Source organism: Malus domestica, chromosome 05, assembly GCF_042453785.1.
Source record: "Malus domestica chromosome 05, GDT2T_hap1".
In the NCBI taxonomy this organism is placed as follows: Eukaryota; Viridiplantae; Streptophyta; class Magnoliopsida; order Rosales; family Rosaceae; genus Malus; species Malus domestica.
This window is the reverse complement of record NC_091665.1, coordinates 3629799-3654568: the sequence shown is the minus strand read 5'-3', so window position 1 is coordinate 3654568 and position 24770 is coordinate 3629799. Positions and strand designations below refer to the sequence as shown.

At 36.9% G+C, this 24770-nt stretch overlaps 1 protein-coding gene across 1 annotated transcript; it reads right to left on the bottom strand.

Annotated features, from left to right (window-relative positions):
- Positions 1-8013: 8013 nt before the first annotated feature.
- Positions 8014-9236, bottom strand: LOC103412246 (protein MKS1-like). The gene has a single exon (XM_008350839.4). The coding sequence runs from the start codon at positions 9084-9086 to the stop codon at positions 8427-8429; it is 660 nt and encodes a 219-aa protein (XP_008349061.1). The 5' UTR covers positions 9087-9236; the 3' UTR covers positions 8014-8426.
- Positions 9237-24770: the final 15534 nt, after the last annotated feature.

The following is a 24770-nucleotide window of genomic DNA, read 5'->3' as shown; positions in this document are numbered from 1 at the left end:
GCAATCAACCAGCACTTGGTATCAATCTTCCGATTTGGAACCGACTGCTTGGAACCCCTTCCTGATTGCTTACCTAGTCTTGCTCTTTAGTACTCATCTTCATCATCTTATGCTTCCTCTTCGTCTACCATATCTGCTTGGGGAACAGATAAGGGAAGTGAAAATGATACCTCGAAGCATGTGGAGACAAGGTACTAATTCATCCTCAGCTAGGGACAAGGAGAAAGAAAGCAAGAGATAGGCACTTGGAAAGATTGAAGAAAGAAACAGACCAACACCTCTACCTCGTGCCTGCCTTCCGTGTAGAAGAAACAAGCAGAGAAGAATGCAGACTGCACAATCAAATTAACCCGGTAGAAGGAGTCTGATTTGAAACCAAAGAACTCTCATATTCCTCGCTCAGAATTCCAAACCAGTTCGAGATCAAAGCTGTGGAAAGATAACAAGATCATCTATCTCCAAATCCAGATTTGCGTTCTTAAACTCTACTCTATCTAATTTTTATTGTGTGAGTATTTGCTTGTTTTTGTTTTGTTTCATTTTGTTTCTTTTGTTTTGCTCGAGGACTAGCAAAAGCTAAGTGTGGGGGAATTTGATAGGAACATAATTATGCGATAGGAACATATTTATGCGACTTAGTTAGCTTGTTCTTGTGCATTTGTGTTGTTATTTCTTAGTTAATTATGTATTTTAAGCTATTTTCGTGTGTTTGTAGGTCATAATAACAAAGTTGGCAAGAAAGTGCATTTTGGAGCATTTTAGAGCATTTTTGAGCCAAGATTGGATAGTGCAAGCATGGAGATATGAGGATGGACGTTTTTGAAGATTTGAAGGCTAGAAATCAACATGTGTGTGTGCAAGTGTGTTGACCTACAACTCCAAACATCCATCCACTATACCCATTACATCCACTCATTAACAAACATTCATCCACATCCATCCACTACACCCATTACATCCACTCATTACCAAACACTCATCCACTACACCCATTACATCCACTCATTACCAAACATCCACGCACTACACCCATTACATCCACTCATTACCACAACACTCACCCACTACACCCATTACATCCACTCATTACAACTCCATACACTCCTCTCTCTAGCCTATAAATACATCCAGCCTTCACCATAATTTGGGGGGCCATCATCCAAAGACACCACATCATCTACACAACTCTCCACCCTTCACCATAACTCACCTATATCCATCCACCACCACAAGAGACCATCCATTCACCACTCACACCTTGGTGCCGCATATTTGCAAGGAAGAAGGATTGCTTGGAGTTGTGCTAGTCATTCAATTTGGATTGCTGGAGCATTCTAGGTATATTCTACTTTGGTTTTCAATGTTTAATTTCAATTGTTTCTGTTTAATTGCAAGTATGAGGAACTAAACCTCTTTTGGCTAGAGGAGAATTCGAAACCATGAATATATTTGCAATATGAATTGATTTCTTCCAATTGTGATTTGATAAGTTGTGATTGCAATTCAATTATCTATTTTATTCATCACGGATTTGTGTATGTTTATTAAGGAAGCATACTTAGTTTTCATGCATGAATTTGATGCTAGGATATAAATAAGTTTCACCTAATCGTTACAAGTTTATATTCATGAGTAGTGAAGGTTGCTTGTCACAATCGCGTTAATTGAATTCTTGGAAAACGTATCATGCATTCATAGTTACAATTGCCTCGTCAACGCTTATGATTTTCATGGAACTTAATGATCTTTAATTGTATCTCTATTATGCATTTATATAGGGGACTTTTAGAGAATGATTTGGGTTGTCGCATGCATTCATCCAATTCAATGCGTAAAGGAAAATCTGAGGGTTAATTTGTGCATCACGGTTAATCTGGGGTGTTGAGCATCATAGTTTATTGAAAAGCAATTGGAGATTGATTTGTATGCAAGTGTGTCATGTGTAGAGAAAGACCTTCTAGCTAGCCCATCATCCATCCAAAATAACCAATTTCGTGCAAATCTGTTTAGTTCTAGTTTCTATTTTGTTTTACTTTATTTTCGTCCAAAACTCAATCCCCCTTTACTTTAGTCTGTCTAATTAGTTAGAATCTGTTTTAGTTTCTGTTTTTAAGTGTTTTGAGTCTATAGAGTCTAGTTAAGTGTTTTTAAGTTTCTTTTTGTAAGTCAGTTTAGTTTAGATTAGCAATCCCTCCTAATCCCCGGTCCAGAACAATCCCTACTTATACATATACTACAATTGTCATAAGAGGGTTTAATTTGAGTACTTAACTTTCATCGCATCAGCCCACGTGCCGCTGTACATGGCAGTCGGCCGCCCCGACTCGCCGAAAAATCTAACTATTTCTAAAAATTGTCAAACTTCACAGAAATGAAGATCTCAATGAGTAGAGCAAGTTTTATACATGTGACCAAGTCCAATTTGATCAGGAAAAGCCTCAAATCGCCTCAAACCCACCGAAACCCTAGAAATGAGTGCACTTCGATTTGTCGTCGCCAGTGCTCCGCTGCCAATACCAATGCTTGGGTTTTGTTCTTGGGTCTAAGGGAGGAGTTTTGGTAGTGGTGATCGAGGGTAGGTGTTTTAGAAATGGGTGGATTCCCGGTGAAGGTTGCTCGAACCTGTGGGTGAATTTCTAGCAACATCGGGCTAAAATTTGTCGAGTTTAGCTAAAATTAGGTGCTAGGGAGGTTATGATGAGGTTAGGTGATAATGGAAGGTTGAAGAAAGCCGGAATTTGGACGGAAAGCATGTCAGAATTTGAGTAAGGGTGCGGGTTGGGTCGTGGGACTAAGGGATCCGGCCGATCAACTCCTCTCTCTTTTCCCCTCATTTCTTCTTCTTTTGATTAGTCAGCCTTCACTCTCTCTTCACGTGATTTGGCCCACTCCCTCATTTCTCTCCTGGAACTCTTCTCTCCTCCTTTAATTGGGCAGCTCTGCCTAATCCTTCTCCTCTGTTTCACCTCTTCCCCATTTCTATTTTATTCCCCTCAGCCACACACATGTGGCATAATAATTTAGTAGTATAAAATAATATAATATAATTAAAATAGTGATTTCTTCAAAATACTTTCGGGTTCGTAGCTCCATGAAACTTTAATCGTAGCTTCAAATTCATTTTTGCTTGCGTCTACGCGTTCGTATCGTCGAGTACTTTATGAATATGCTAAAAGAATATTTCGTACGTCTCACTACATGTTGGTCAATGAAAGTCAAAACCTTTACCTCTAGGGCATTTTTGTAAATTCACACTTTTAAAATTTATAAAATCATAGAACTAGCGACGGGTTGTCACATTTCTTCTCTGTGCCGCCGACCCTCTTCCCTTGTCAATTAAATATGGGCCACAACATAATGATATTTTTCTTTGCAATATTGGCATAGGTCCAAGATCGAATCATCATTGTTGATAAATAAAAAATTTAAATGATAGTTTAGGCCTCGTTTGTTTAAGGTTGGATTGGATTATAACTCACAATAGTTTAGGTAATGTTGAAAGACTTTTCTTGGGGATCGCAATAACTTGTTAGGATTGCAAAGTTATACCAGAGAAAGCCTGGCTAACCAACATTACATGTTGGTGATGGATGTACATATCAAAGACATAGAAGAAAGAACAATATCTTGAAGTGTCCAAGAACTAGATGGTGGAATCTAAAAGGAGAAAAACAAGTCACTTTCAAACAGAGGTGGATGCATTGAGGGGCAGGGTGGTCAGTTGACCCCCCAAACATCGGTGAATGTCCATAGATAACTTGAGTGCTGACCCCTCGAATTTCGATGTGTCCATGAATAACTTGGATGGTGCCCTTTTGAAGATTGAAGTTGGCTTCATACATGCCCTTCAACTGTAAGAGTGGCTCTTCTTATTATTTGTTTTTAATAAATATTACTTTATCAAAACTACATAGTTTTGGACCCTTAGCTTAATAAAAAAAATAAAAATAAACACCCAGAGCCAAAAAAATAAACACATGGATGATGGATATGTTACTCGAGGAAGATCACAACGTGAAGCTCAAAGAGTCACAAACTTCCATCATTATCATATGGAGCTCTTTGTTGCTATCATTGATAAGCAACTTGTGGAATTAAATAGTTGTTTTGATGAGGTAATTACAAAGTTGCTTCTTTGTTTGGCAAGTTTGAGCCTGAATGATTCATTATTCATTCTCAGCTTTTGATGAACAAAAGTTAATATGTTTTGCACAATTTTATCCGAATGAATTTACTACTTGTCAACTCTTGGCACCTGAAGTTCAACTTGGGCATTACATTCTTGATATGCGTTCAAGTAGTGAATTTTCTCAATTGAAAGGAATTGGTTGCCTTACAAAAAAAATGGTGGACACGGGGAGGAATAGAGTATATAATCATGTATATTTGCTAATTACATTTGCTTTGGTTCTACCAGTTGCTACTGCTTCAGTGGAGAGAGCTTTTTCCGCTATGAATATTGTGAAGACTCCATTTCGTAACTGAATGGGAGATCAATGGTTGAGTGATAGCATGATGGTTTATATGGAGAGCAATGTTTTTTCTTCCATTGACAATGAAGCTATAATGCAACGCTTTTAAAATATGAAAATGCGTCGGGGACTATTGTAACTTGTATTGTTATTTGTTCTATAAGTTATGAATGATGGAACTATAGTTTAATCTTTAAGTTATTATATGTCTAAGAAATGTTTGTAAACTTTTATATATGACCCCCAAAATATTTTTCCTGGATCCGCCACCACTTTCAAAGAGAAATTACCCACCCAATGCATTTGGGATACAAAGGGGAACCTTACCCAAATGTAGGATTCCATGGCTAGCTGTATCTGAAGAGTTGCAAAAGGGGAATTAGTAGAGTCCAAGGATTTTGTCCACATCAAAGGAATCTTGGTGGTCGAAAGAGGAGGTACAAAAAAATTGGTTAAGGCTAAGAAGGAATATTGTAATGCCTATACAAGGAGAGAAAACTATGAAAGATATAAAATAAAGAAGAAGGAGGCGAAGAAAATCGTGAGAGAAACAAAGATAACGGTTTATGAAAATATGTATAAGCGATTAGATACCAAAGAAAGAGAGTTGGATATCTATAAACTAGCTAGAGCGAGCAAAAGGAAGACAAGAGACTTGAACCAAGTAAGGTGCATCAAGGATGAGAATGGAAATGTTTTAGTTAAGGAGAACGCGGTTAAAGATTGATGGAAAGTTTATTTTCATAATCTTTTCAATGACAGACACGAAAGGAGTACTTATTTGGGTAATTTGAGTAACTCGAAAGATTGAAAAAATTACTCCTTCTAGCGCCAAATCAAGAAAGAAGAAGCTTGTAGCTTTGAAAAAAGATGAAGCATAGAAAAATAGTGGACCCCAACAATATACAGATCGAAGTGTGGAAAATCTTGGGAGAGACATGTATAACATGGTTCATAAACCTTTTTAAAAATATTTTGAAAACGAAGAAGATGCCAAAATGAGTGGCAAAAAAGCACTTTGGTGCCTATATACAAGAATAAGGTGACATAACTATAGGGGTATTAATTAAGTTAATGAGTCATGCACTGAAGCTTTGGGAGAGAGTAATTAAGCATAGACTGAGGCAAGAGACACAGGTCTTAGACAATTGATTCGGGTTTATGTCAAGGGGCTCAACTATGAAGGCAATCTATCTCTTACGGTGATTGATGGACAATATAGAGATATGCAAAAGGATTTGCACATGGACTTTATAGATTTGAAAAAAGCGTGTGATAGGAACCTAAGAGAAATTCTTTGTAGGACTGCAATAAGAACTTGTGAAGGGCAAATTAAAAGCTTTTCATAGTCATAGGGTTATACCAAGACTCATCTTTAAGTCCTTACCTTTTTGTATTGGTAATTGATGAGTTAATTTGTCTTTTTGGATTGAAAAAAATTTATTACTTGCTATATTAAAGGTATACGTTGAAAGACCTTTCTTGTACTTCATATAGGTTGTTACTTGTTGCGACCTTTCTTGTGTTTTTTTTCTCACACACGGGGTTTGAGCTACATGTCTCCCTTCTCCTTTTTTCTCCTTTTTCTAATATAATTCGGTAGGTATTGGTGTTTAGAAGAGGGAGGGAGGGAGGGAGGGAGGGAGGGAGGGAGGGTAGGCTAATGTAGTACTCCGATCACTCGGCCTTGGTATGTAATTCTGGTCACTTAATCCTCTAACTTGATCCTACAACTTGAAGTTAGAAGATGAATTACTCACTAAGAAGCCTTATTCATTATAATTCCCTCCATGTGTTATTTGATTCTAATCCTATCAAAAGGAAAACTCATTCACCTCTATACTCAACATACCTTAAGACTATGTTTAGGTGTCTCAAAGCCAAAGGATTGAGGTTAAGTTAGTAAAGAATGAACTGCAAAATGTTAGAAGGGTTAGAAATGCAATTCGTGAGCATTATAAAGGCATGAGAGGGGGATTTGCAAATCACTAGTTTGAGTGAGGCATTTACGAATCCTTCATACATGCCTTTGCAATTAATGCTCATGGAGTGCATTTTTTAACCCCTTTATCTTACATTTTGTAATTCATTAGTTACTAACTTGACCTCAATCTTTTAGAACTTAGAAATTCTTTGATCAAACATAGCGTAAATATAATGAGTTATCAAGTAGAACGCAATTGTTGACACCTAACAATGCATATGTATAGTAGCTATAATTATCAAGAAAAACGAAACTTCCTTGTCATTTTCTTATCAAGTTTCATAAATAATTAATGGGGATAATTTGATTGCGGTCCCTAATCCTTAACATTTTTTTATTAAAACCTTAATAGTATTCAAAGTTTGATCAAGGTCCCTTAACTTTGTACACCTCATTATATTACTATTAATATTTATATTCTTATAGTTTTGCAATTAATTGTTTGATATTTTATGAGATTTATAATCCTATAAATTTAAAATCCTTCATTATAATACTATTAGAAACGGTTATAATAAAAAAAAAATTCAAACATTTTAATTGAATAAATGGATAAAAACTATGTAAAAATAAGAAATAATAAATGGCAAAAGAATGTATCCATAGTGTTAAAAAAATTGGTACATTTTACAAAAAAATTGGTACATTTCACATATAACAAAGTGGTACATTAATAAAGAAGAATGGGTACATCATAAATAAATTAGGGTACAAATAAAAGATTAAAAATTATGAGTACAAATGAATTTTTAAAAATATAGGTCCTAAAAGAAATTAATAAATGGGTACAAAATAAAACTAAAAAGAAAATACTACAAATTTTAAAAAAAAAAATGTTGCAAATTAAAAGTGGGTACAAACTAAAAATATAAATATATGGTACAAAGTTTAGGCATAAAACATAAATATACCATATGTAATTTTTCTATCATTGATTAAATATACAATGTCACGTGATAGTATACACATGGGTACAAACACAAATAAAACTTTAAAAAATATGGGCACAAAAAGAAACTAATATATGGGTACAAATTAAAAATGAAAAGAAAATTGGTACAAATTAAAAAATATTTGCAAATTAAAAATTGGTACAAGCTAAAAATAAAAATATATGATAAAAAATTTAGCCATAAATATAAATATACTAATTGTAACATTTTTAACACTAAAGGAATATATTTAAAAATAAAAATATTTTATTATTCAAATAATTAATGATGTTATTAATACCAAGGACCTTGATAAAAAATTGAAAATGAATAGGATTTTAATCAATGGAGTAACAAAAAGAATGATGTGAACCTAATTTTCCCTTATATGTGTACATTTGTAAGGTGTTTTTAGCTTAAGTGGATAAAAACATTTACAATTTACACCCGAAATCTATTATATGTTCGATTCTCTCTACCTAAATATCGCTTTTATGTATACAAAAGAATCATATATACATGTATAATTATACGTTAAACTTGTGATAACTATATATGTGTTGCAAATAGAGGAATGTGAAAGTACATTCGTATAAGTTAGTTCAACGGCAAATAGAAAACAAACTGAAAAGAGCAATGAGAAAGGTCAACTATATATGTGTTGCAAATTACATTCCAAAGGAACATGACAAGACATGGTATATAAAAAAAAAAAAAGGATGGGTCATAAGATATATGAGAGCTAGGCACTCTCCATCTTATGGTCCACAGTATTAATCAACCTATTATATTCATTAACTTTCCCACCTGCCTTCCCACCAAAAAGAAAATCAAAATTCCAGCTCGGTCCCTTAATACTCTATTATCTTCACCAATGAAATTCAACTCCCCATCTCTCCGAAAAAGGAAAAAAAAAAAAAAAGTAAAGGAGAACCTCAAGAAACCAAGAGAAATCCACATCTCTGAATAATTCTTCTACAATAGTTCCCATTCTTTCTTTGAAGTAAAAGAATTTGATAACAGAAAATAAATAAAAAACTATAAATATGGAAAATTGTTGAATAAGTCTATGGATGTAGAAGGGGAAAAGAAGTTTGAAGGACTAGGCATGAAGCTACCTTCTATGAAGTTCCTGTTGCCATAGAGCACGGGGCTCAAATCATGAAAGAAGCTATCAGCCGGCGGAGAGAAGAAGTTTGACGGAATTGGAGTAAGTGAAGCGGGCCCTGGTGACAAGATCCCCGGAAACAAACCCTTTTTCACACCACCGTCATCCATTATTTCCATTTCTTCCACAACATCTTGAGCAGTACTGCTTTTCTTCATCCCTTGATCATCATGAGCTGGAGGGTTATTATAGTTATCGTGATTCAGAGGATTAATATTGTTATTACTAGGCGGTGAAGAAGATGTAGTTGAAGAATTTGATCGTCGTAAGCCGGTGAGGCGTTGGACAAGGTCCATGAACTCGCTAGGGTTTGTGTGGATGACCTTCGGGGACACCGTGTAGATTATGACCGGCTGACGTGGCTGCTGGTAGTGATGGGGCTGCTGCTGCTGGTTTGGTTGTTGTGACGGTTGTGGTACAACTGGAGGTTTCTTGATCTTGTGAGAGTCTTTGTGTATCCTGAGAGGCGTTGGACGTGGACCTTGGAGTTGAAGCTCTCTTCTTGGAGATTTTCCTGTTGAATAATCCATGCCGATGAAGATGAAGATCGATGGAATGACACTAAGAACACGAGAGCTGAACTCTTCTGGGTTTTTGGTGATGTTTTCGGAATCTTAAGTAGTACTTATCTATCATGTTATGTATTAATAGTCAGAACTCAAAGGGCAGAGATAGATATAAAGAGGAAGAAATGTGGTGAGATGAAATATTTAAAGGAGAGAGCAAGTCAATGATTTGAAGGGGAATTAATTAAATAATCCAACAATCATGATATTAGTAAAAATTGGCTACTAGCAAATAGCAATAAGCTTAGCTTGTGAAGGTGATATTTTAGGAAGAGAGTGTAGAGGGGATTTTTGCAAAGGCCGGTTTCGTGGTGGGGTGGTGTATGAATTGAATTTGTCCTAATGTGGGACTTGGAAGGGGTCTGTGTGTGCCGCGTCAGACTGAGAGGTAGTGACGTCGTATATGTGCTCATGTAATTAGCTTATACATTCTATAGTGTTGGATGATTAAATAAAACAATTTTCTTTATTCTTGTTATTTTCTTTTAGGAAACCTATTTTTATATTCTTTTTTAGATGATCCGGAAGGAGGAATTCGAATTTGAAATGTATCTTCAAACTTTGAACTATAGAACAAGAAATACTACCATATGAAAAGTTAGTAGAACTTCTACCAAAAAGTGTTGTAAGTAGCAACGCTTTTATTTGAAGCGCTTTAAAAAATTAATAAAAATGCAATTGTGTTTTTGGAAAAGTATTTGAAGTGTGTTGATGCACAAAATCAGTTAGGACTTTGGTATAATAGAAAATGTTAAGTTTGTAACCTTCGCTAGATTGCTCCGGTTACTAATGTGGATAAATATGTAAATGGATAGAGATAGGGAAGCAAACACAAGATGTACGTGGTTCACCCAGATTGGCTACGTCCACGGAGTAGAGGAGTTCTCATTAATTGTGAAGGGTTTACACAAGTACATAGGTTCAAGCTCTTCTTTTGTGAGTACTAGTGAATTATTTAGTACAAATGACATTAGGGATTATTGTAGGAGAATGATCTCCTTTTATAGAAGAGAGTTTCTAGTTTTGTTCTGGCCTTGACACGTGTCATGCTGTGATTGACCTTTGATGTTGATACGTCTTGTCCTATGATTGGCCTCCTGGTTGGAGGGAAACTCTTCTGGGTCCTTGACGGTATAATGTTGATCGGTACTTGGAAGGTTCACAACAACTCAGTGACTTGGATCTTTCAAGTCTCCAACCGAGAAGTTATCCTCACTCAGGAAATTAAGGGAGCACTACCTTAACCTACATGCTTCACTAACAAAGCTTCAACATACAAGCTTCAACAAAAGAAAAAATTCAAAGAACTTAGTGAAGAATGCTTTGGTGTATTTAACACAATACGTTGAAATGAAGCAAAGCTTTTTTATTGATATCACCGATAAGTTACAAATATATATATATACATGAATCAAAATAAACAAACAAGAGGGAGCCTTCACAAAGGTTGCTCAAGAGAAATCTCAGCAGTCAGCAGAACCCCAGAAAGAGAAGGCACCGGAAGGTGATTATTCGGAGCCTCAGTATTGAGAAAGCACCAGAGGTTGATCATTTGGAGCTTCCTTACGCGGTACAGCCCCAGAAGACAAAGGCAATAAATGCCTTTGGAACAAACCCACAAACCTCTGATGATCAAGTAAAATCTAACCATCAGATTCCTGCAGCTAGTCAAGCTTCCTCTTCATGTTTGTAGCATAGTCATGTGCGAGCATGTGCAACTGTTTATTCTCATGCTTGAGCCCTCTAATCTCCTATTTGAGACTTATCACTTTAGCTGCCAATGATTCAACTTGGCGGGTTTGAGCAAATAGGCGTTGAGCCATATTAGAACAGAACATGCACACTGAACACTAAGAGCCAGAGAATCCTTAACAACCAACTCATTAGACTGTTTGGAAAGTAGTCTGTTATCTTTGGGAGTGAGAAGGTTCTTGTCCACCATCGCAGCGGTCATATTATTCTTCATCACAAAGTACCTAACGGTAAGAGGACCAGTAGGGGATAAGAAGGATGAGCGCCATATGTTGTCTTGAGAAGGCATGGCTGCCTCTTCACCAAAGTTCAAGTCAAAACGATGGTCAGATGGGCCAGACATTTTTAGAAATGATAAAGGAGAAATGAGGTCCAATAAATTTTTGAAGTACAAAAACAAAGGGAAAATTCCTACAAGCAATAACTCTCTGAACGTACTTCTTGCACACAATTGGTGCCCCTACAAAAGAAATGGCAGCATGACCGTTTGGTCAAAAATCGAAGAGGCACCACTCTCAAGATTTCGAGAAGCAGATTTTCCTGAGTAAAATATGTCGACAATCCTAACACGTAACATCAGCTCCTCGGGTACCACAAATAACTTTGCAAAAGATCTCTGACAAAGTTTAGACACATAAATTTTGAAGGTTCAGCTACCTTACCATTACCCACAAAGATAAAGGAACAACATCACTGCTTGATAACTCGAAAATCCCTATGTGTGTCAACCTCCGTGCTCCGTGGCAAGGCAGACTGGCAAAAATGCCAACCTTTACTCACATTGAGAAAACACTACTAATAGAATTACTTGCTCAAAAATCGAAGAGAAACCGCTCTCTAAATCACGAGAGGACTCCCACTAGGATTGTTTTCTCACAAATCGAAGAGGCACCACTCTCTGAATCTCGATAGCCAAACTCCCACCAGGATTGCTTTCTTAAAAATCGAAGAGGCACCGCTCTCCGAATCTCGAGAGCCAGACTCCCACTAGGATTACTTTCTAAAAAATCGAAGAGGCACCGCTATTCGAATCTCGAAAGCCAGACTCACAACATGATTGCTTTCTCAAAAATCAAAGAGGCACCGCTCTCTAAATCTCGAGAGCCAGATCCCCAATAAGATTGCTTGTTCAAAAATCAAAGAGGCAATGCTCTCCAAATCTTGAGAGCCAGATCCCCAACAAGATTGCTTGTTCGAAAACTGAATAGGCACCGCTCTCCAAAGTTCGAGAGCCAGATTTCCTTGGATAAAATTTGTCTGCAATCTTCACATGCAACATTAACTTTCCAGATACCATAGACCACTTTTTCAAAGTGCTATGACAAAGATAAAACACGTGAATTTTACAGCTCCCACTACATTACTATGACTGAGAAGGATAAAGGAACAGCGTTACTACTTGTTGTTGGGACAATTCCTATATATATCGACCTCCATCATCCACAGCCAGGCAGACCTACAAATAAAAAAAAAAGCTCAACTTTTCTTCACATCCAAGAGGGCACTCTCAGCAGAGTCTCTCGAAATACTCAGCTTCTTTTCCCCCCGATAATACCTCTGCAAACAAGCCACACCAGAGTAAGAGTATTTCATATCATCAGGGTTAAAAGTAAGAGTATCCCATATCATGATTTTTCCCTGTCTTATCCTTTGCCCTTGCTCTTACCTGCAAGACAAGGAGAAAGAAAACAATCAGTCGGAACCTGAAATCAAACTTCTGATCTGGAACTGATTGCTCAGAACCTTTACCGGTTGCTCACCTAGCATTGCTCTCGAGTACTCATCTTCAACTGTTGTCAAGGTCGCGAATTCTTTCGGTAAATACCTCAGAACAGTTGATACAATATTGGCTCTTTACACTGAAGCTGCCAAGCATGGATGAGTCGCTGAGAAGTAGTACTCTGAATGACCATTCAAAGGCAAAGGTTGCTTACTACTTTTGCGGTGCAAAAGATTGAAGCAGAAGGTTCAACGATGAGATGGAACAAATCATTATAGCACGACGCCCTCCTTGCAGAACCGCATAATCCAGACGGAGGAGTCTAAGTCAAATCCAAGCTCAACATCATTGCCCTATCTGAATAGCTCGAGAAGCTTCAATAACATTTCGCTGACACTATCACCAAATAGCACAGCCTCGCCATGCCACATCCACTACTTTGTCAATAGCAAAAGTATCCCATATCATCAAGGTCGAACGTACTTTAGATTTAATGGACTTGTTTTGAACCTCAAATTCTTGAGTCGGCCTTATACCTTGGAGGAAACCAGAAAACCCTCCAGCCCAGTTCAAGAATAAGCCTCTGGAAAGTTACTTCTTCAAAAGTAAAAGTATCTCATATCATCTCTTTTCCTTTTTCTTCTCTTTATCCTTCTTGCTGCCTGCAAGATAAGGAGAATGAGAACAATCAGCCGGAACTCAAAATCAAACTTCTGATCTGGGACTAATTGCTTGGAACTCTGATTGCTTACCTTGTCTGTCATATCTTTCGGCAGATCTCCTAGCTCGGCGACTTGGGGGACTCCTACTACATGGTTTGTATCGTGCTTGACCAAGCCTGAAACTACAAGTAAGCTTCAAGTGAAATTGATACATTACCTTGTGCATCTTCACCAGTTAAAGATACCACCCATGGATGGAGGAAAAGTACTTCCAGAGAAGATGCCACATCTACCTATGAGACAGATAAGGCAAGTGAAAATGATGCCACACTTCGGTACTTAGAAGTTTCGTGATTACTCAACGGCTTGAATCTTTCACAAGGTTATACCGTCAAGGACCCAGAAGAGTTTCCCGCCAACCAGGAGGCCAATCACAGAGCAACACGTGTCGACATCAGAAGCCAATCATAGCACGACACGTGTCAACATCAGAAGCCAATCACAACACGACACATGTCAATGTCAGAACAATGCTAGAAACTCTCTTCTATAAAAGGAGATCATTCTCCCACAATATTTCCTAATGTCATTTGTACTAAATCCTTTACTAGTACTCACAAAAGAAGAACTTGAACCTATGTACTTGTGTAAACCCTTCAAAATTAATGAGAACTCCTCTACTCCGTGGACGTAGCCAATCTGGGTGAACCACGTACATCTTGTGTTTGCTTCCATGTCTCTATCCATTTACATACTTATCCACATTAGTGACCGGAGCAATCTAGCGAAGGTCACAAACTTAACACTTTCTGTTGTACCAAAGTCTTCACTGATTTTGTCCATCAACAAAGTGTTTTTATTTTCTACCAAACATGGCCAACTTCCTTTAGAAAACCTTTTAGTGTTTTTTTGCTTTTGTCAAACATGGTCAAAAACGCTTTTAAAATTTAATAAAAATGCAATTGCTTCTTTGGAAAGTATTTGAAGTGTTTTTATTTTTTGCCAAACATGGCCAGTGATTCTTTTAGAAAACCTTGAAGTGTTTCTTTTGTTTTTGTCAAACATGATCAAAAGCGCTTTATTTAGGGGATTTGAAAGCACTTTTGGTGGCAAATGTTGCTTTACCGCACTAAAGCAAAACAATAATGCCTATGCACCTTGGTGCGAATTCGATCACCATGCATTCTCAATGCGCAGAATTGTCGATCCATTTAATCTTTCATGCAAGTAGTTTGTCAACAACTTTAATAGATACATCTTTTTTAGTTTCTTATCTTCTGCAAGAACTAAAACTAGAAAAAGCTACTTAGTACTACAGTATAATGGTATTCCTCTGCACTTGTAAGTGAGAGGTCTTAGATTCAATTCTCGCCAAAGACAAATTTGAACGACATTATTACTAGCCTATTGTGAGACTTAATCCACTCCCCTACCCCTTTAATGTAGATAATATAGTTTGTTCAAAAAAAAAAAAAACTAGAAAAGAAATTCAAAAACATTTGAAGGGAGATTGAGAAGGAATGAATGAAAAAGGAAAGAAAAATGAGAATGTTGTTTGCATGCTAGGTTTGGAAAAGAGATTGGTGCAAGTTATGTTTAACCATTTTTTTTAATTGTTCTATCAATGTATAGTTCGTTTGGGCCTTACCATACTATAGTAAGGTTAAAAAAAAACATATTGAGATTTGAAAAGTTACTTCTATATAACCTAGTATTAAAAGTTAACAAAAATGCAACTACTTCTTTGGAAAGTATTTGAAGTGTTTTTATTTTCTGCCAAACATGGCCAATGCTTCTTTTAGAAAACCTTGAAGTGTTTCTTTTGTTTTTGTCAAACATGATCAGAAGCGCTTTATTTAGGGAATTTGAAAGCACTTCTAGTTGCAAATGTTGCTTTACAACACTAAAGCAAAAAAAATCATGCCTATACACCTTAGTGCGAGTTCAATCACCATGGATTCTCAATGCACAAAATTGTCAATCCATTTAATCTTTCCTGCAAGTAGTTTGTCAACAATTTTCATTGATACCTCTTTTTTAGTTTCTTATCTTCTGCAAGAACTAAAACCAGGAAAAACTTGAGAGGTCTTAAGTTCAATTATCGTCAAAGAAAAATTTGAATCACATTATTATTAGCCCATTATGAGGCTTAACCCACTCTCATACCCTTTTAGTGTAGATAATATCGTTTTTCAAAAAAAAAAAAAACAAGCTAGGAAAGAACTTAAATAACGTTAGAAGGGAGATTGAGAAGGAGCGAATGAACAAGTAAAAAAAAAAAAAAAAAGAACGTTCGTTTGCATGCTAGGTTTGGGAAGAAGAGAGGCGCAAGTTATGTTTAACCATTTTTTAAAATTGTTCTATCAATGTATAGTTTATTAGGAAAACTAATGAAAATGGCTTGAAAAATTTGAGTTTTAACGATAAGGACAAAATAAAGGTAAAGTGAATAGTACCATAATTGACTTTTTAGAGTAAAAATGTGGTTTTTCGTTAAAGTGAACAGTACCGGGAGTTTTTCGTTAAAGTTCCTTTTATTATTCGGGCCTTTACACCATACTAGAGTAGGGTAAAAAAAATATTGAGATTTAAAAACTTACTTCTGTATAACCTAGTATTAAATAATTACGTTTTTTGTTTTTTGTATGTGTACTAATAAAAAGAAAATTGAAGGGCCCTTTGATGCCGGACCCCCAGGCAATCTAGATCAATGACTTATATGGTAAGTTGGTAACTAACAAGTAAATAAAGGGGATCGTGTGTTGCCGTGTGTCTGATGAGACTGCCTGCCCTCAATTGACTAATCAAGTAGCATGCCAGTGTGACTCAAGTCATAGCAATGTAAACTCATATATATATAACGTGCATCCTACTACACTCTAGTACATTATATGTGGCACCAAATTCCAAATTAATGATTTGATCCTAAATTTGTCTTGCATTAGGGAAAAACATTTGACAATTGTGCTGCACATCGGAATTCACCCTCATGTTGATACCCTACATTTATTATTTTTTTCCCATCTTAGACTTATGAATGTCGATTAATTAACTCTATACACACTTGGTCATGGTCAACACAAATGAAGTTACGTTATGTCAAAAATTTTCTAGGTCTGGTCCGATTTGAAGGCTTCTTCCCGAAGTACAGTGCTTTCTGCGTGTCCCCAATTAAAAGGGATGTCTTTTATTCGGTGACCAAGGGGCAGGCATAACCTATTTGTTGCTATTTCTGCTTGCATGCTCTCTTGCAGATGATATAATCTAGACTTGTTAGTGAGATAAAATTCGCAAACTAAATTATGGATAACCTATAGGAATGAGCACGTTTATCAACATTTAAGTAATAGTTCATCATCAACTTTCATGTCATTTAATTTACAAAATTTAGTCTACAAAGTTAGTCTCCTTAGCATTACCATATTCCAATAATGTCAAATGATCAAACAAAAGTTTCGTCCAAAGTTGTGTGAAGTTTCAAGTGAATTTATTTATTTATTTATTTTTGGTTAGTTTATTAGAAAAGAGCATGCATTTTGTCGTGGAGTTCGACTACTCTCCAATCTTATTTCATGCCGCATGAAGAGGGGGCTATTTCAGTAGGCTAAACAGCTCATGTCAGTTACATGTTCTTACTCCGCGTCATTGTAATAAGGCTGCACCCATGCGCGGTGGCCTCTTTTGTGTTGAAAATTTGGGTGAAAAGCGTCGCAAGAGAGCGACTCGCCCGTGAACGATTGATAAGTGAAGGATCGATCGATCCTTTTGCACCAGTTTTGTTGGGAGACCTGTACTTTAGGGGTATCATAGTTGGACTCGTGAATTCTCGGTGTGGCTTTTCAAAACATTAGCCAATTTAAGATGTTGATATTGATATTGATTTGTATTTGCGTTTGTGGATTTTCGTTATGAAGTTTTTTCCTTAATTTGTGTTTAAAAAAAAGGGAAAACTTTCAAGATTTCATCTTTCACTACTTTTCTCATATTTATTGGAGAGATTTTTTAGTGTGCTGAAAACACGGCCCTACCAAGTATCAATATGCAAGTGGTTGGTTACTTGAGTTGGTTACTTGAAGAAAAAAAATTTGAACCACTTGTACTATGATATTTGGTGTATTGTGCTTGGAACTACAAAATTTCTCCATTTATTGGGGCTACACAATCTGGTTTTCTTCTCAAATCAAATGGTGAACATGTCTTCCTAGATTTCAATTGTCAGCTTTGTTAACATTGTGGGTATTAGGTAGGGATAATGCTTAAGTATTTCCTAGTGAGTTTTTAACTTTTAATTTGCCTAACGATATTGTAACACATGTTTATTATTTTAAAAAACAATAGACACATTATTTAATTTTTCTTGAGCTTTGAAAAACAAAGAACATATGACATCTTTTATTTGGACCAAATAAAAAAGTGAGTATAAAAAGTACTTATTAGTGAGTATAGAAATGACTAACTAGTGAGTACCTAAGTATTATCCATTACGTAGTGAATATATTTGATCCATAATAATATTGCTTCCGTATAAGCAAACATTTCCAAGAACCAGTCAAAGAGAAAGGGAAGAAAAACAAAGGAGGTAAGTGTTTAACCTGGTTGAGCATCAGTTGAACGAGTAAACAAAGTCCAACTTCGTGTTAATAAATTTGAGTCCCAGCGTGATTTGAAGAGATTGTAGAAATTCTCGAACCGAATTGGAAAAATAGTCTGCCAAATTCTTTGCCATAAACTGATATAAGGAAAAGTTCAAGGCTTGGTCACGTGTGTGGACTGAGGATGAATTGACCGCGACTGAGGCAAAAGCGTCACAAGAAGACTATGGGAGGTGAGAAGTTGGCAAACATGAAATTTAGCTCCTAAATTACAAACCACCCACTTATGGGCCTTCAAAGCACAACACAAGAAGTTGGAATGACACAAAACCTAACCCAAACACACAAAGCCCAACAGCGTATAAGAAAACAAAGCCCAATACCACACACGATTAGCTCCGACCGATACAAGATTTGCCAATGCAAAAATTTCAATATCACATAGCAGTGTTGAGTGCCAAAATGAGATAAGTAAAAGATAATTTGTATAGAAAATGTAAAAATATATGATTTTCATTAGTTTTTTCGAATCGTCCAAATATTTTATTGTCATTGTTATAGAAGATGTCAAAGATAACTTGTACATAGAAAATGTAAAAATATATAAAAGACAAGTAGTCTGCAATCTTGTCCTTGTTTAAGGGGATGGCCACTTCTTGAGCCTCTGATGAGTGACGTTCCAATGCAGAAGCATGCGTCGAAAATGGCAGCTCTTCGGAATCACTGGTGAGTTATTTTTGTTGTCTGTAAGGACAAGCCATGGCTAGTGAAATCAAACACAAGTGTAACTAGCCTACACATTTAAATTTTGATGAAGGCCATGAATGGCTGGTTTGTGTTGCTTTCCTTATCTCAATGAAATTATTCTTATGTTAATATAATTCAATGTGCCTTTCTTCAAATCCCTTAAAATTTTGCCCCGGTGCTGTTCAATACCCTCTAGAGGAGGGTGTTTCATTGGATTTCCATTTTTGTATTCATGTGAGTTTTCAGGAAAAATCAAAATTTGATGTGTAATATCCAAAGCTTGGCCACCCTTGGATAAATTATTGTGTGCGATGGTACAAAATCTGGCTAGCTATCCACATGTGACATGAGCTAGCTATCCTATACTTGTTTCACATACCGACGTGACCAATGAACTCGGTAACCTTGAGCAAGGCTCCCACAACGAATAAAAAGAACCATCTCAGAGCTTTCCTTCATGACGCAATGAAGAAAAAAATTCTGAATCCGACAGTGGAATGTCTTTTAGGCCATCTCCAACCGAATGAGAGCCGGAAGGCTCTCTTTGGCCATATAGCTCTCTAAGAAATTAATATTTTAATGAACAATGTCATGCCATTTTTCTTACCATCTCCAAGAAATTAATATTTTTAAAAGTGTTGTTTAAGTTTCATGTTGTTAAATGTTTTTTATTTATGTTGTATAATTTTTATGTTGTTAAATGTTACTTAATGTTATTTAATGTTGTTTATGTTGTTTAATGGCTTATGTAGTTATATGAAGAAAAAAAATCAAATATGTTTAATGGCTTAGTAATTATATGAAAAAAAATGTTATTTAGTGTTGTTGAATATGTTTTATGTTGTTTATGTTGTTTAATGGCTTATCTTATATGAAAAAAAAAATTTAGAATTTAGAATTTTTTTTAAATTTGTAAAAAAAAAAAAAAAAAAAACAAATATAATGGCTAACTGACGTCAACAAATAGCCGTTGGATTCAAACGGCTGGACCAGTCCGGGGCTGGTTGGTTGGTTGGGTTAGGCCAGCCGGTTGGCCATTTTCTACTTTTTTGGCCTGGCGGGGCCTAGAGCCTTTTGGCCTAGCCTTCGGTAGGAGACGGTTTTCATGTCAATTTGGACTATTTTTGGCCCTATGTCCCTCTAGTTGGATCGGTTAGAGATGGTCTTAGATCCTATATATGACAACTTAAGGCTCCTCTTTACTAAAGTTGCCCAAATTCCTGTAGTATATATATAATAGACTGTGCTTAAATGCCAACAGATCAGAATCTCCAGGTGATTATTCAAGTTGCTTAAGCAACCCCTTTCTGATTCTAAAGTGTAGTCGCATGCCAAAATTAGAAGGTAAACTAAAAGTAACATGCCTTTTAGTTCCTATATATGCAACTTTTGCAAACTTTGGACAACTACAAGTCCTGACTCCTGGGCGTATAGGTAGTGACATGCATGACCAGTGACCAGTGGCGAAGCCAGGATTTGTCGAGGGGAGGGGCAAAATTCAAAAGAGTGTGTTGATGCACAAAATCAGTGAGGACTTTGGTACAACAGAAACAGTGAGGTCAAGTTTGTGACCTTCGCTAGATTGCTCCGGTCACTAGTGTGGATAAGTATGCAAATGGATAGAGACAGGAAAGCAAACACAAGATGTACGTGGTTCACCCAGATTGGCTACGTCCACGGAGTAGAGGAGTTCTCATTAATTGTGAAGGGTTTACACAAAGTGGGGGACTGGGTATTGAAGAAAAGATTACTCTGCGACAGAGTCCCGAGTGAAGGAACACTTAGTCCAAACTGGGATAGACCGTTTGAAGTTGTTGGCATCAGTCGCCCTGGCTCCTACAAGCTTAGAAGCTCTGATGGCAAGACCCTTGGCCATCCATGGAACGCTGATCACTTGAAGTACTATTACAAGTAAACTCACATTGTACAAGTGTTAAGCATCAACCGTTCGGTATCCTCTGTAACAAAGACTACTTGGCATGAATTCAATAAAGAGGTGATTTAGACAACTCGGTCCTAATCCTCTTACATTCCTAACAATGAAACACTCGAGTTCAAAGCTTCAACATGAAACAAAGTCTATGTCAACAAGACTATACAAATAAACTAACAGCTTCACAGTATATTCGTTCAATCATACATTCCAACACATTCATACATAAGTCAACTGTGCTTCGAAAGAGTTTAACATACTTTGTGTCATTCGACACTTGCTACAATGTGCCTCGACACCTTGCCCTTATTCTCACCAACCAGGTGATGAAATGTGAAGAAGGAACTCATCTTCATGCCACCAACCAAGTGATGAAATGTACAACCTGTACTCTTCTTCATACCACCAACCAGGTGATGAAATGTACAACTAGTACTCTCCTTAATGCCACCAACCAAGTGATAAAATATAAAACCCGTACTCTAATATCATTTGGCAACTTGCCACTCATGCCACCAACCAGGTGATGAAATGTATAACCCGTACTCTAATATCATTTGGCAACTTGCCATTCATGCCACTAACCAGGTGATGAAATGTACAACCCGTACTCTAATATCATTCAGCAACTTGCCACTCATGCCACCAACCAGGTGAAGAAGTAACTCATTTTCATGCCACCAACCAGGTGATGAAATGTACAACCCATACTCTCCTTCATGCCACCAACCAGGTGATGAAATGTACAACCCATACTCTAATATCATTTGGCAACTTGCCATTCATGCCACCAACCAGGTGAATAAGGAACTCATCCTCGTGCCACCAACCAGGTGATGAAATATGATGAAAGGTGATGAAGGAACTCACCTTCATACCACCAACCAAGTGATGAAAGGAACTCATCATTCATTCCACCTACTAGAACTTGTACATGTGAACTCCTAGCATTCACAAATAATCAAAAACCCTCAAGCTTAACAACTCAACTAGGGGAGCACTTATGCTCAACAAGAGTTATAGTCACCAACAAAGTCTTATTGCAAGCCAACAACAACTTCAGTGCATGGCATGCGAAGATCAAGCTATTCAACCCTCTTGCATCTACTTTAGACATTCCCCCTCTGTAACAATGAAAACACTACAACTCGTAGAAAGCTTCACACACTCTTGATCAAGACAGTGTGAAGCAAAACCAATTTATGGTGTTAACAAGAGCTTCATCAAAGGAGTTCAACCACAATTCTCAAAAGCTTCACACACTCTTGATCAAGACAGTGTGAAGCAAAACCAATTTATGGTGCCAACAAGAGCTTCATCAATGGAGGGCAACCACAATTCTCAAAAGCTTCACACGTTCTTGATCAAGACAGTGTGAAGCAAAACCAATTTATGGTGCCAACAAGAGCTTCATCAATAGAGGGCAACCACAATTCTCAAAAGCTTCACACGTTCTTGATCAAGACAGTGTGAAGCAAAATCAATTTATGGTGCCAACAAGAGCTTTATCAAAGGAGGGCAACCACAATTCTCAAAAGCTTCACACATTCTTGATCAAGACAATGTGAAGCAAAACCAATTTATGGTGCCAACAAAAGCTTCATCAATGAAAGACAACTACAACTCGTAGAAAGCTTCGCACACTTTTGATCAAGACTGGTCGAAGCAAATTCAATTTATATGGTTCGTCCAAACCTTCAACTACTACAAGGTGTGACTTGCATCACAATCTCTTGCTCAACAGTGTGGAAGAAAAATTTGTATATGTTGTCTTTCCCACATTTTCAAATTTCTAGTTTGCCAAAAAAAAAAAAAACAAAAAAAAAAAAAGAAAACAAAAAAAAAAAAACAAAAAAACAAAAAAAGGGAAATTCAACAAACTTCTAGTTTTCCAAAAATAAAAAAAGGAAATTCAACGAAGCTTCATTAATGGAGGACAATTACAAATTCTCAAAAGCTTCACACTATCTTGATCAAGATAGTGTGAAGCAAAATCAATTCATGGTACCCAACAAAGCTTCACCACGAAAGTTTCACCAACAAAAGCTTCATCAATGGAGGACAACTATAAATTCTCAAAAGCTTCACACTATCTTGATCAAGATAGTGTGAAGCAAAATCAATTCATGGTACCCAACAAAAGCTTCAACTCCAAAGCTTCACCTACAAAAGCTTCAACACAAAAGCTTCACCTACAAAGCTTCAACTCCAAAGTTTCACCTACAAAGCTTCAACACAAAAGCTTCACCCACAAAAGCTTCACTCACCACAAAATCTTCACCCACAAAAAGTTTCACCCACCACAAAAGCTTCACCCACAAAAATTTCACCTACAAAAGCTTCACCCACAAAAACTTCACCCACAAAAACTTCACCCATCACAAAAACTTCACCCACAAAAAGCTTCACCCACCACAAAAGCTTCACCCTTCACCCACTAAAAGCTTCACCCATAAAAGCTTTACCCACAAAAAGCTTCACCCACCACAAAGGCTTCACCCACAAAAGCTTCACCAACAAACAAAAGCTTCACCAACAAACAAAAGTTTTACCCATAAAAGCTTCACCAACAAAAGCTTCACCCACAAAAGCTTCATCTACAAAGCTTCAACATAAAAGCTTCAACTACAAAAACTTCACACTATCTTGATCAAGATAGTGTGAAGTAAAATCAATTCATGGTACCCAACAAAGCTTCAACCTCAAAGCTTCACCTACAAAGCTTCAACACCAAAGCTTCACCTACAAAGCTTAATATATATATATATATATATATTTTTTTTTTTTGGAAATTCGAAAATAAAAAAAAATTAAAAAAAATTCGAAAAAAAATTCGAAAAAAAAAATTGCCTAGGCCTCCTCTTCTTTGGGCCTAACAACTTTCATAACAAATATATATGAAGAAGGAGTTTTGGACTACCATAGAAAGGAAATGCCTCATTCGTAAACTCCCTCGACTGGAGACTTGGGGGACTCCTACCATATGCTGCTGCACCTTAATACTCGGAAGTCTCACGACCACTCAGTGACTTAGATTTTTCAAGTCTCCAACTGAGAAGTTTTCCTCACTCGGGAAATTAAGGGAGCACTACCTCAACATACATGCTTCACTCACAAAGCTTCAACATATAAGCTTCAACAAAAAAAAAAAAAAAAACTCAAAGACCTTAGTGAAGAAGGCCTTGGTGTATTTAACACAATATGTTGAAATGAAGCAAAGCTTGTTTATTGATATCTCCGCTAAGTTTCAAATATGTACATATACATGAATCAAAATAAACAAACAAGAGGGAGCCTTCACAAAGGTTGCTCAGAAGAAGTCTCAGCAGTCTGCAGAGCCCCAGAAAGAGGAAGCACCGGAGGGTGATTATTCAGAGCCTCAGTACTAAGCAGAACCTTAGAAGGAGGAGGCACCAAAGGTTGATCATTTGGAGCTTCATTACGCGATACAGCCCCAGAAGACGAAGGTAATAAATGCCTTTGGAATAAACCCACAAACCTCTGATGATCAAGTAAAATCTAACCATCAGATTCCTGCAGCTGGTTGAGCTTCCTCTTCATGTTTGTAGCATAGTCATGTGCAAGCCTGTGCAACTATTTATTCTCATGCTTGAGCCCTCTGATCTTCTATTTGAGACTTATCACTTGAGCATGTGCAACTCATTAGACCGTTTGGAAAGTAGTCTGTTATCTTTGGGAGTGAGACGGTTCCTGGTCACCACCGCAGCTGTCATATCATTCTTCATCATAGAGTCCCCAATGGTAAGAGGACCAGTAGGGGATAAGAATGATGGGTGCTATATGTTGTCTTGAGAGGGCATGGCTGCCTCTTCACCAAAGTTCAAGTCAAAACGACGATCGGATGGGCCAGACATTCTTAGAAATGATGAAGGAGAAATGAGGTGCAATACATCTCTGAAGTACAAAAATAAAGGGAAAATTCCTACAAGCAATAACTCTCTTAACGTACTTCTTGCACACAATTGGTGCCCCTATAAAAGAAAGGGCAACAAGGTCGTTGGTTCAAAAATCGAAGAGGCACCATTCTCCGGATTTCGAGAAGCAAATTTTCCTGAGTAAAATATGTCGACAATCCCCACACGCAACATCAGCTCCTCTAGTACCACAAATAACTTTGTCAAAAATCTCTGACAAAGTTTAGACACATAAATTTTGAAGGTCCAGCTACCCTACTATTACCCATAAGGGTAAAGGAACAGCACCACTGCTTGATAACTGGAA

Coding starts and splice junctions, on each gene's coding strand:
- LOC103412246 (XM_008350839.4), bottom strand. CDS start 9,086: ATGGATTATTCAACAGGAAAATCTCCAAGAAGAGAGCTTCAACTCCAA.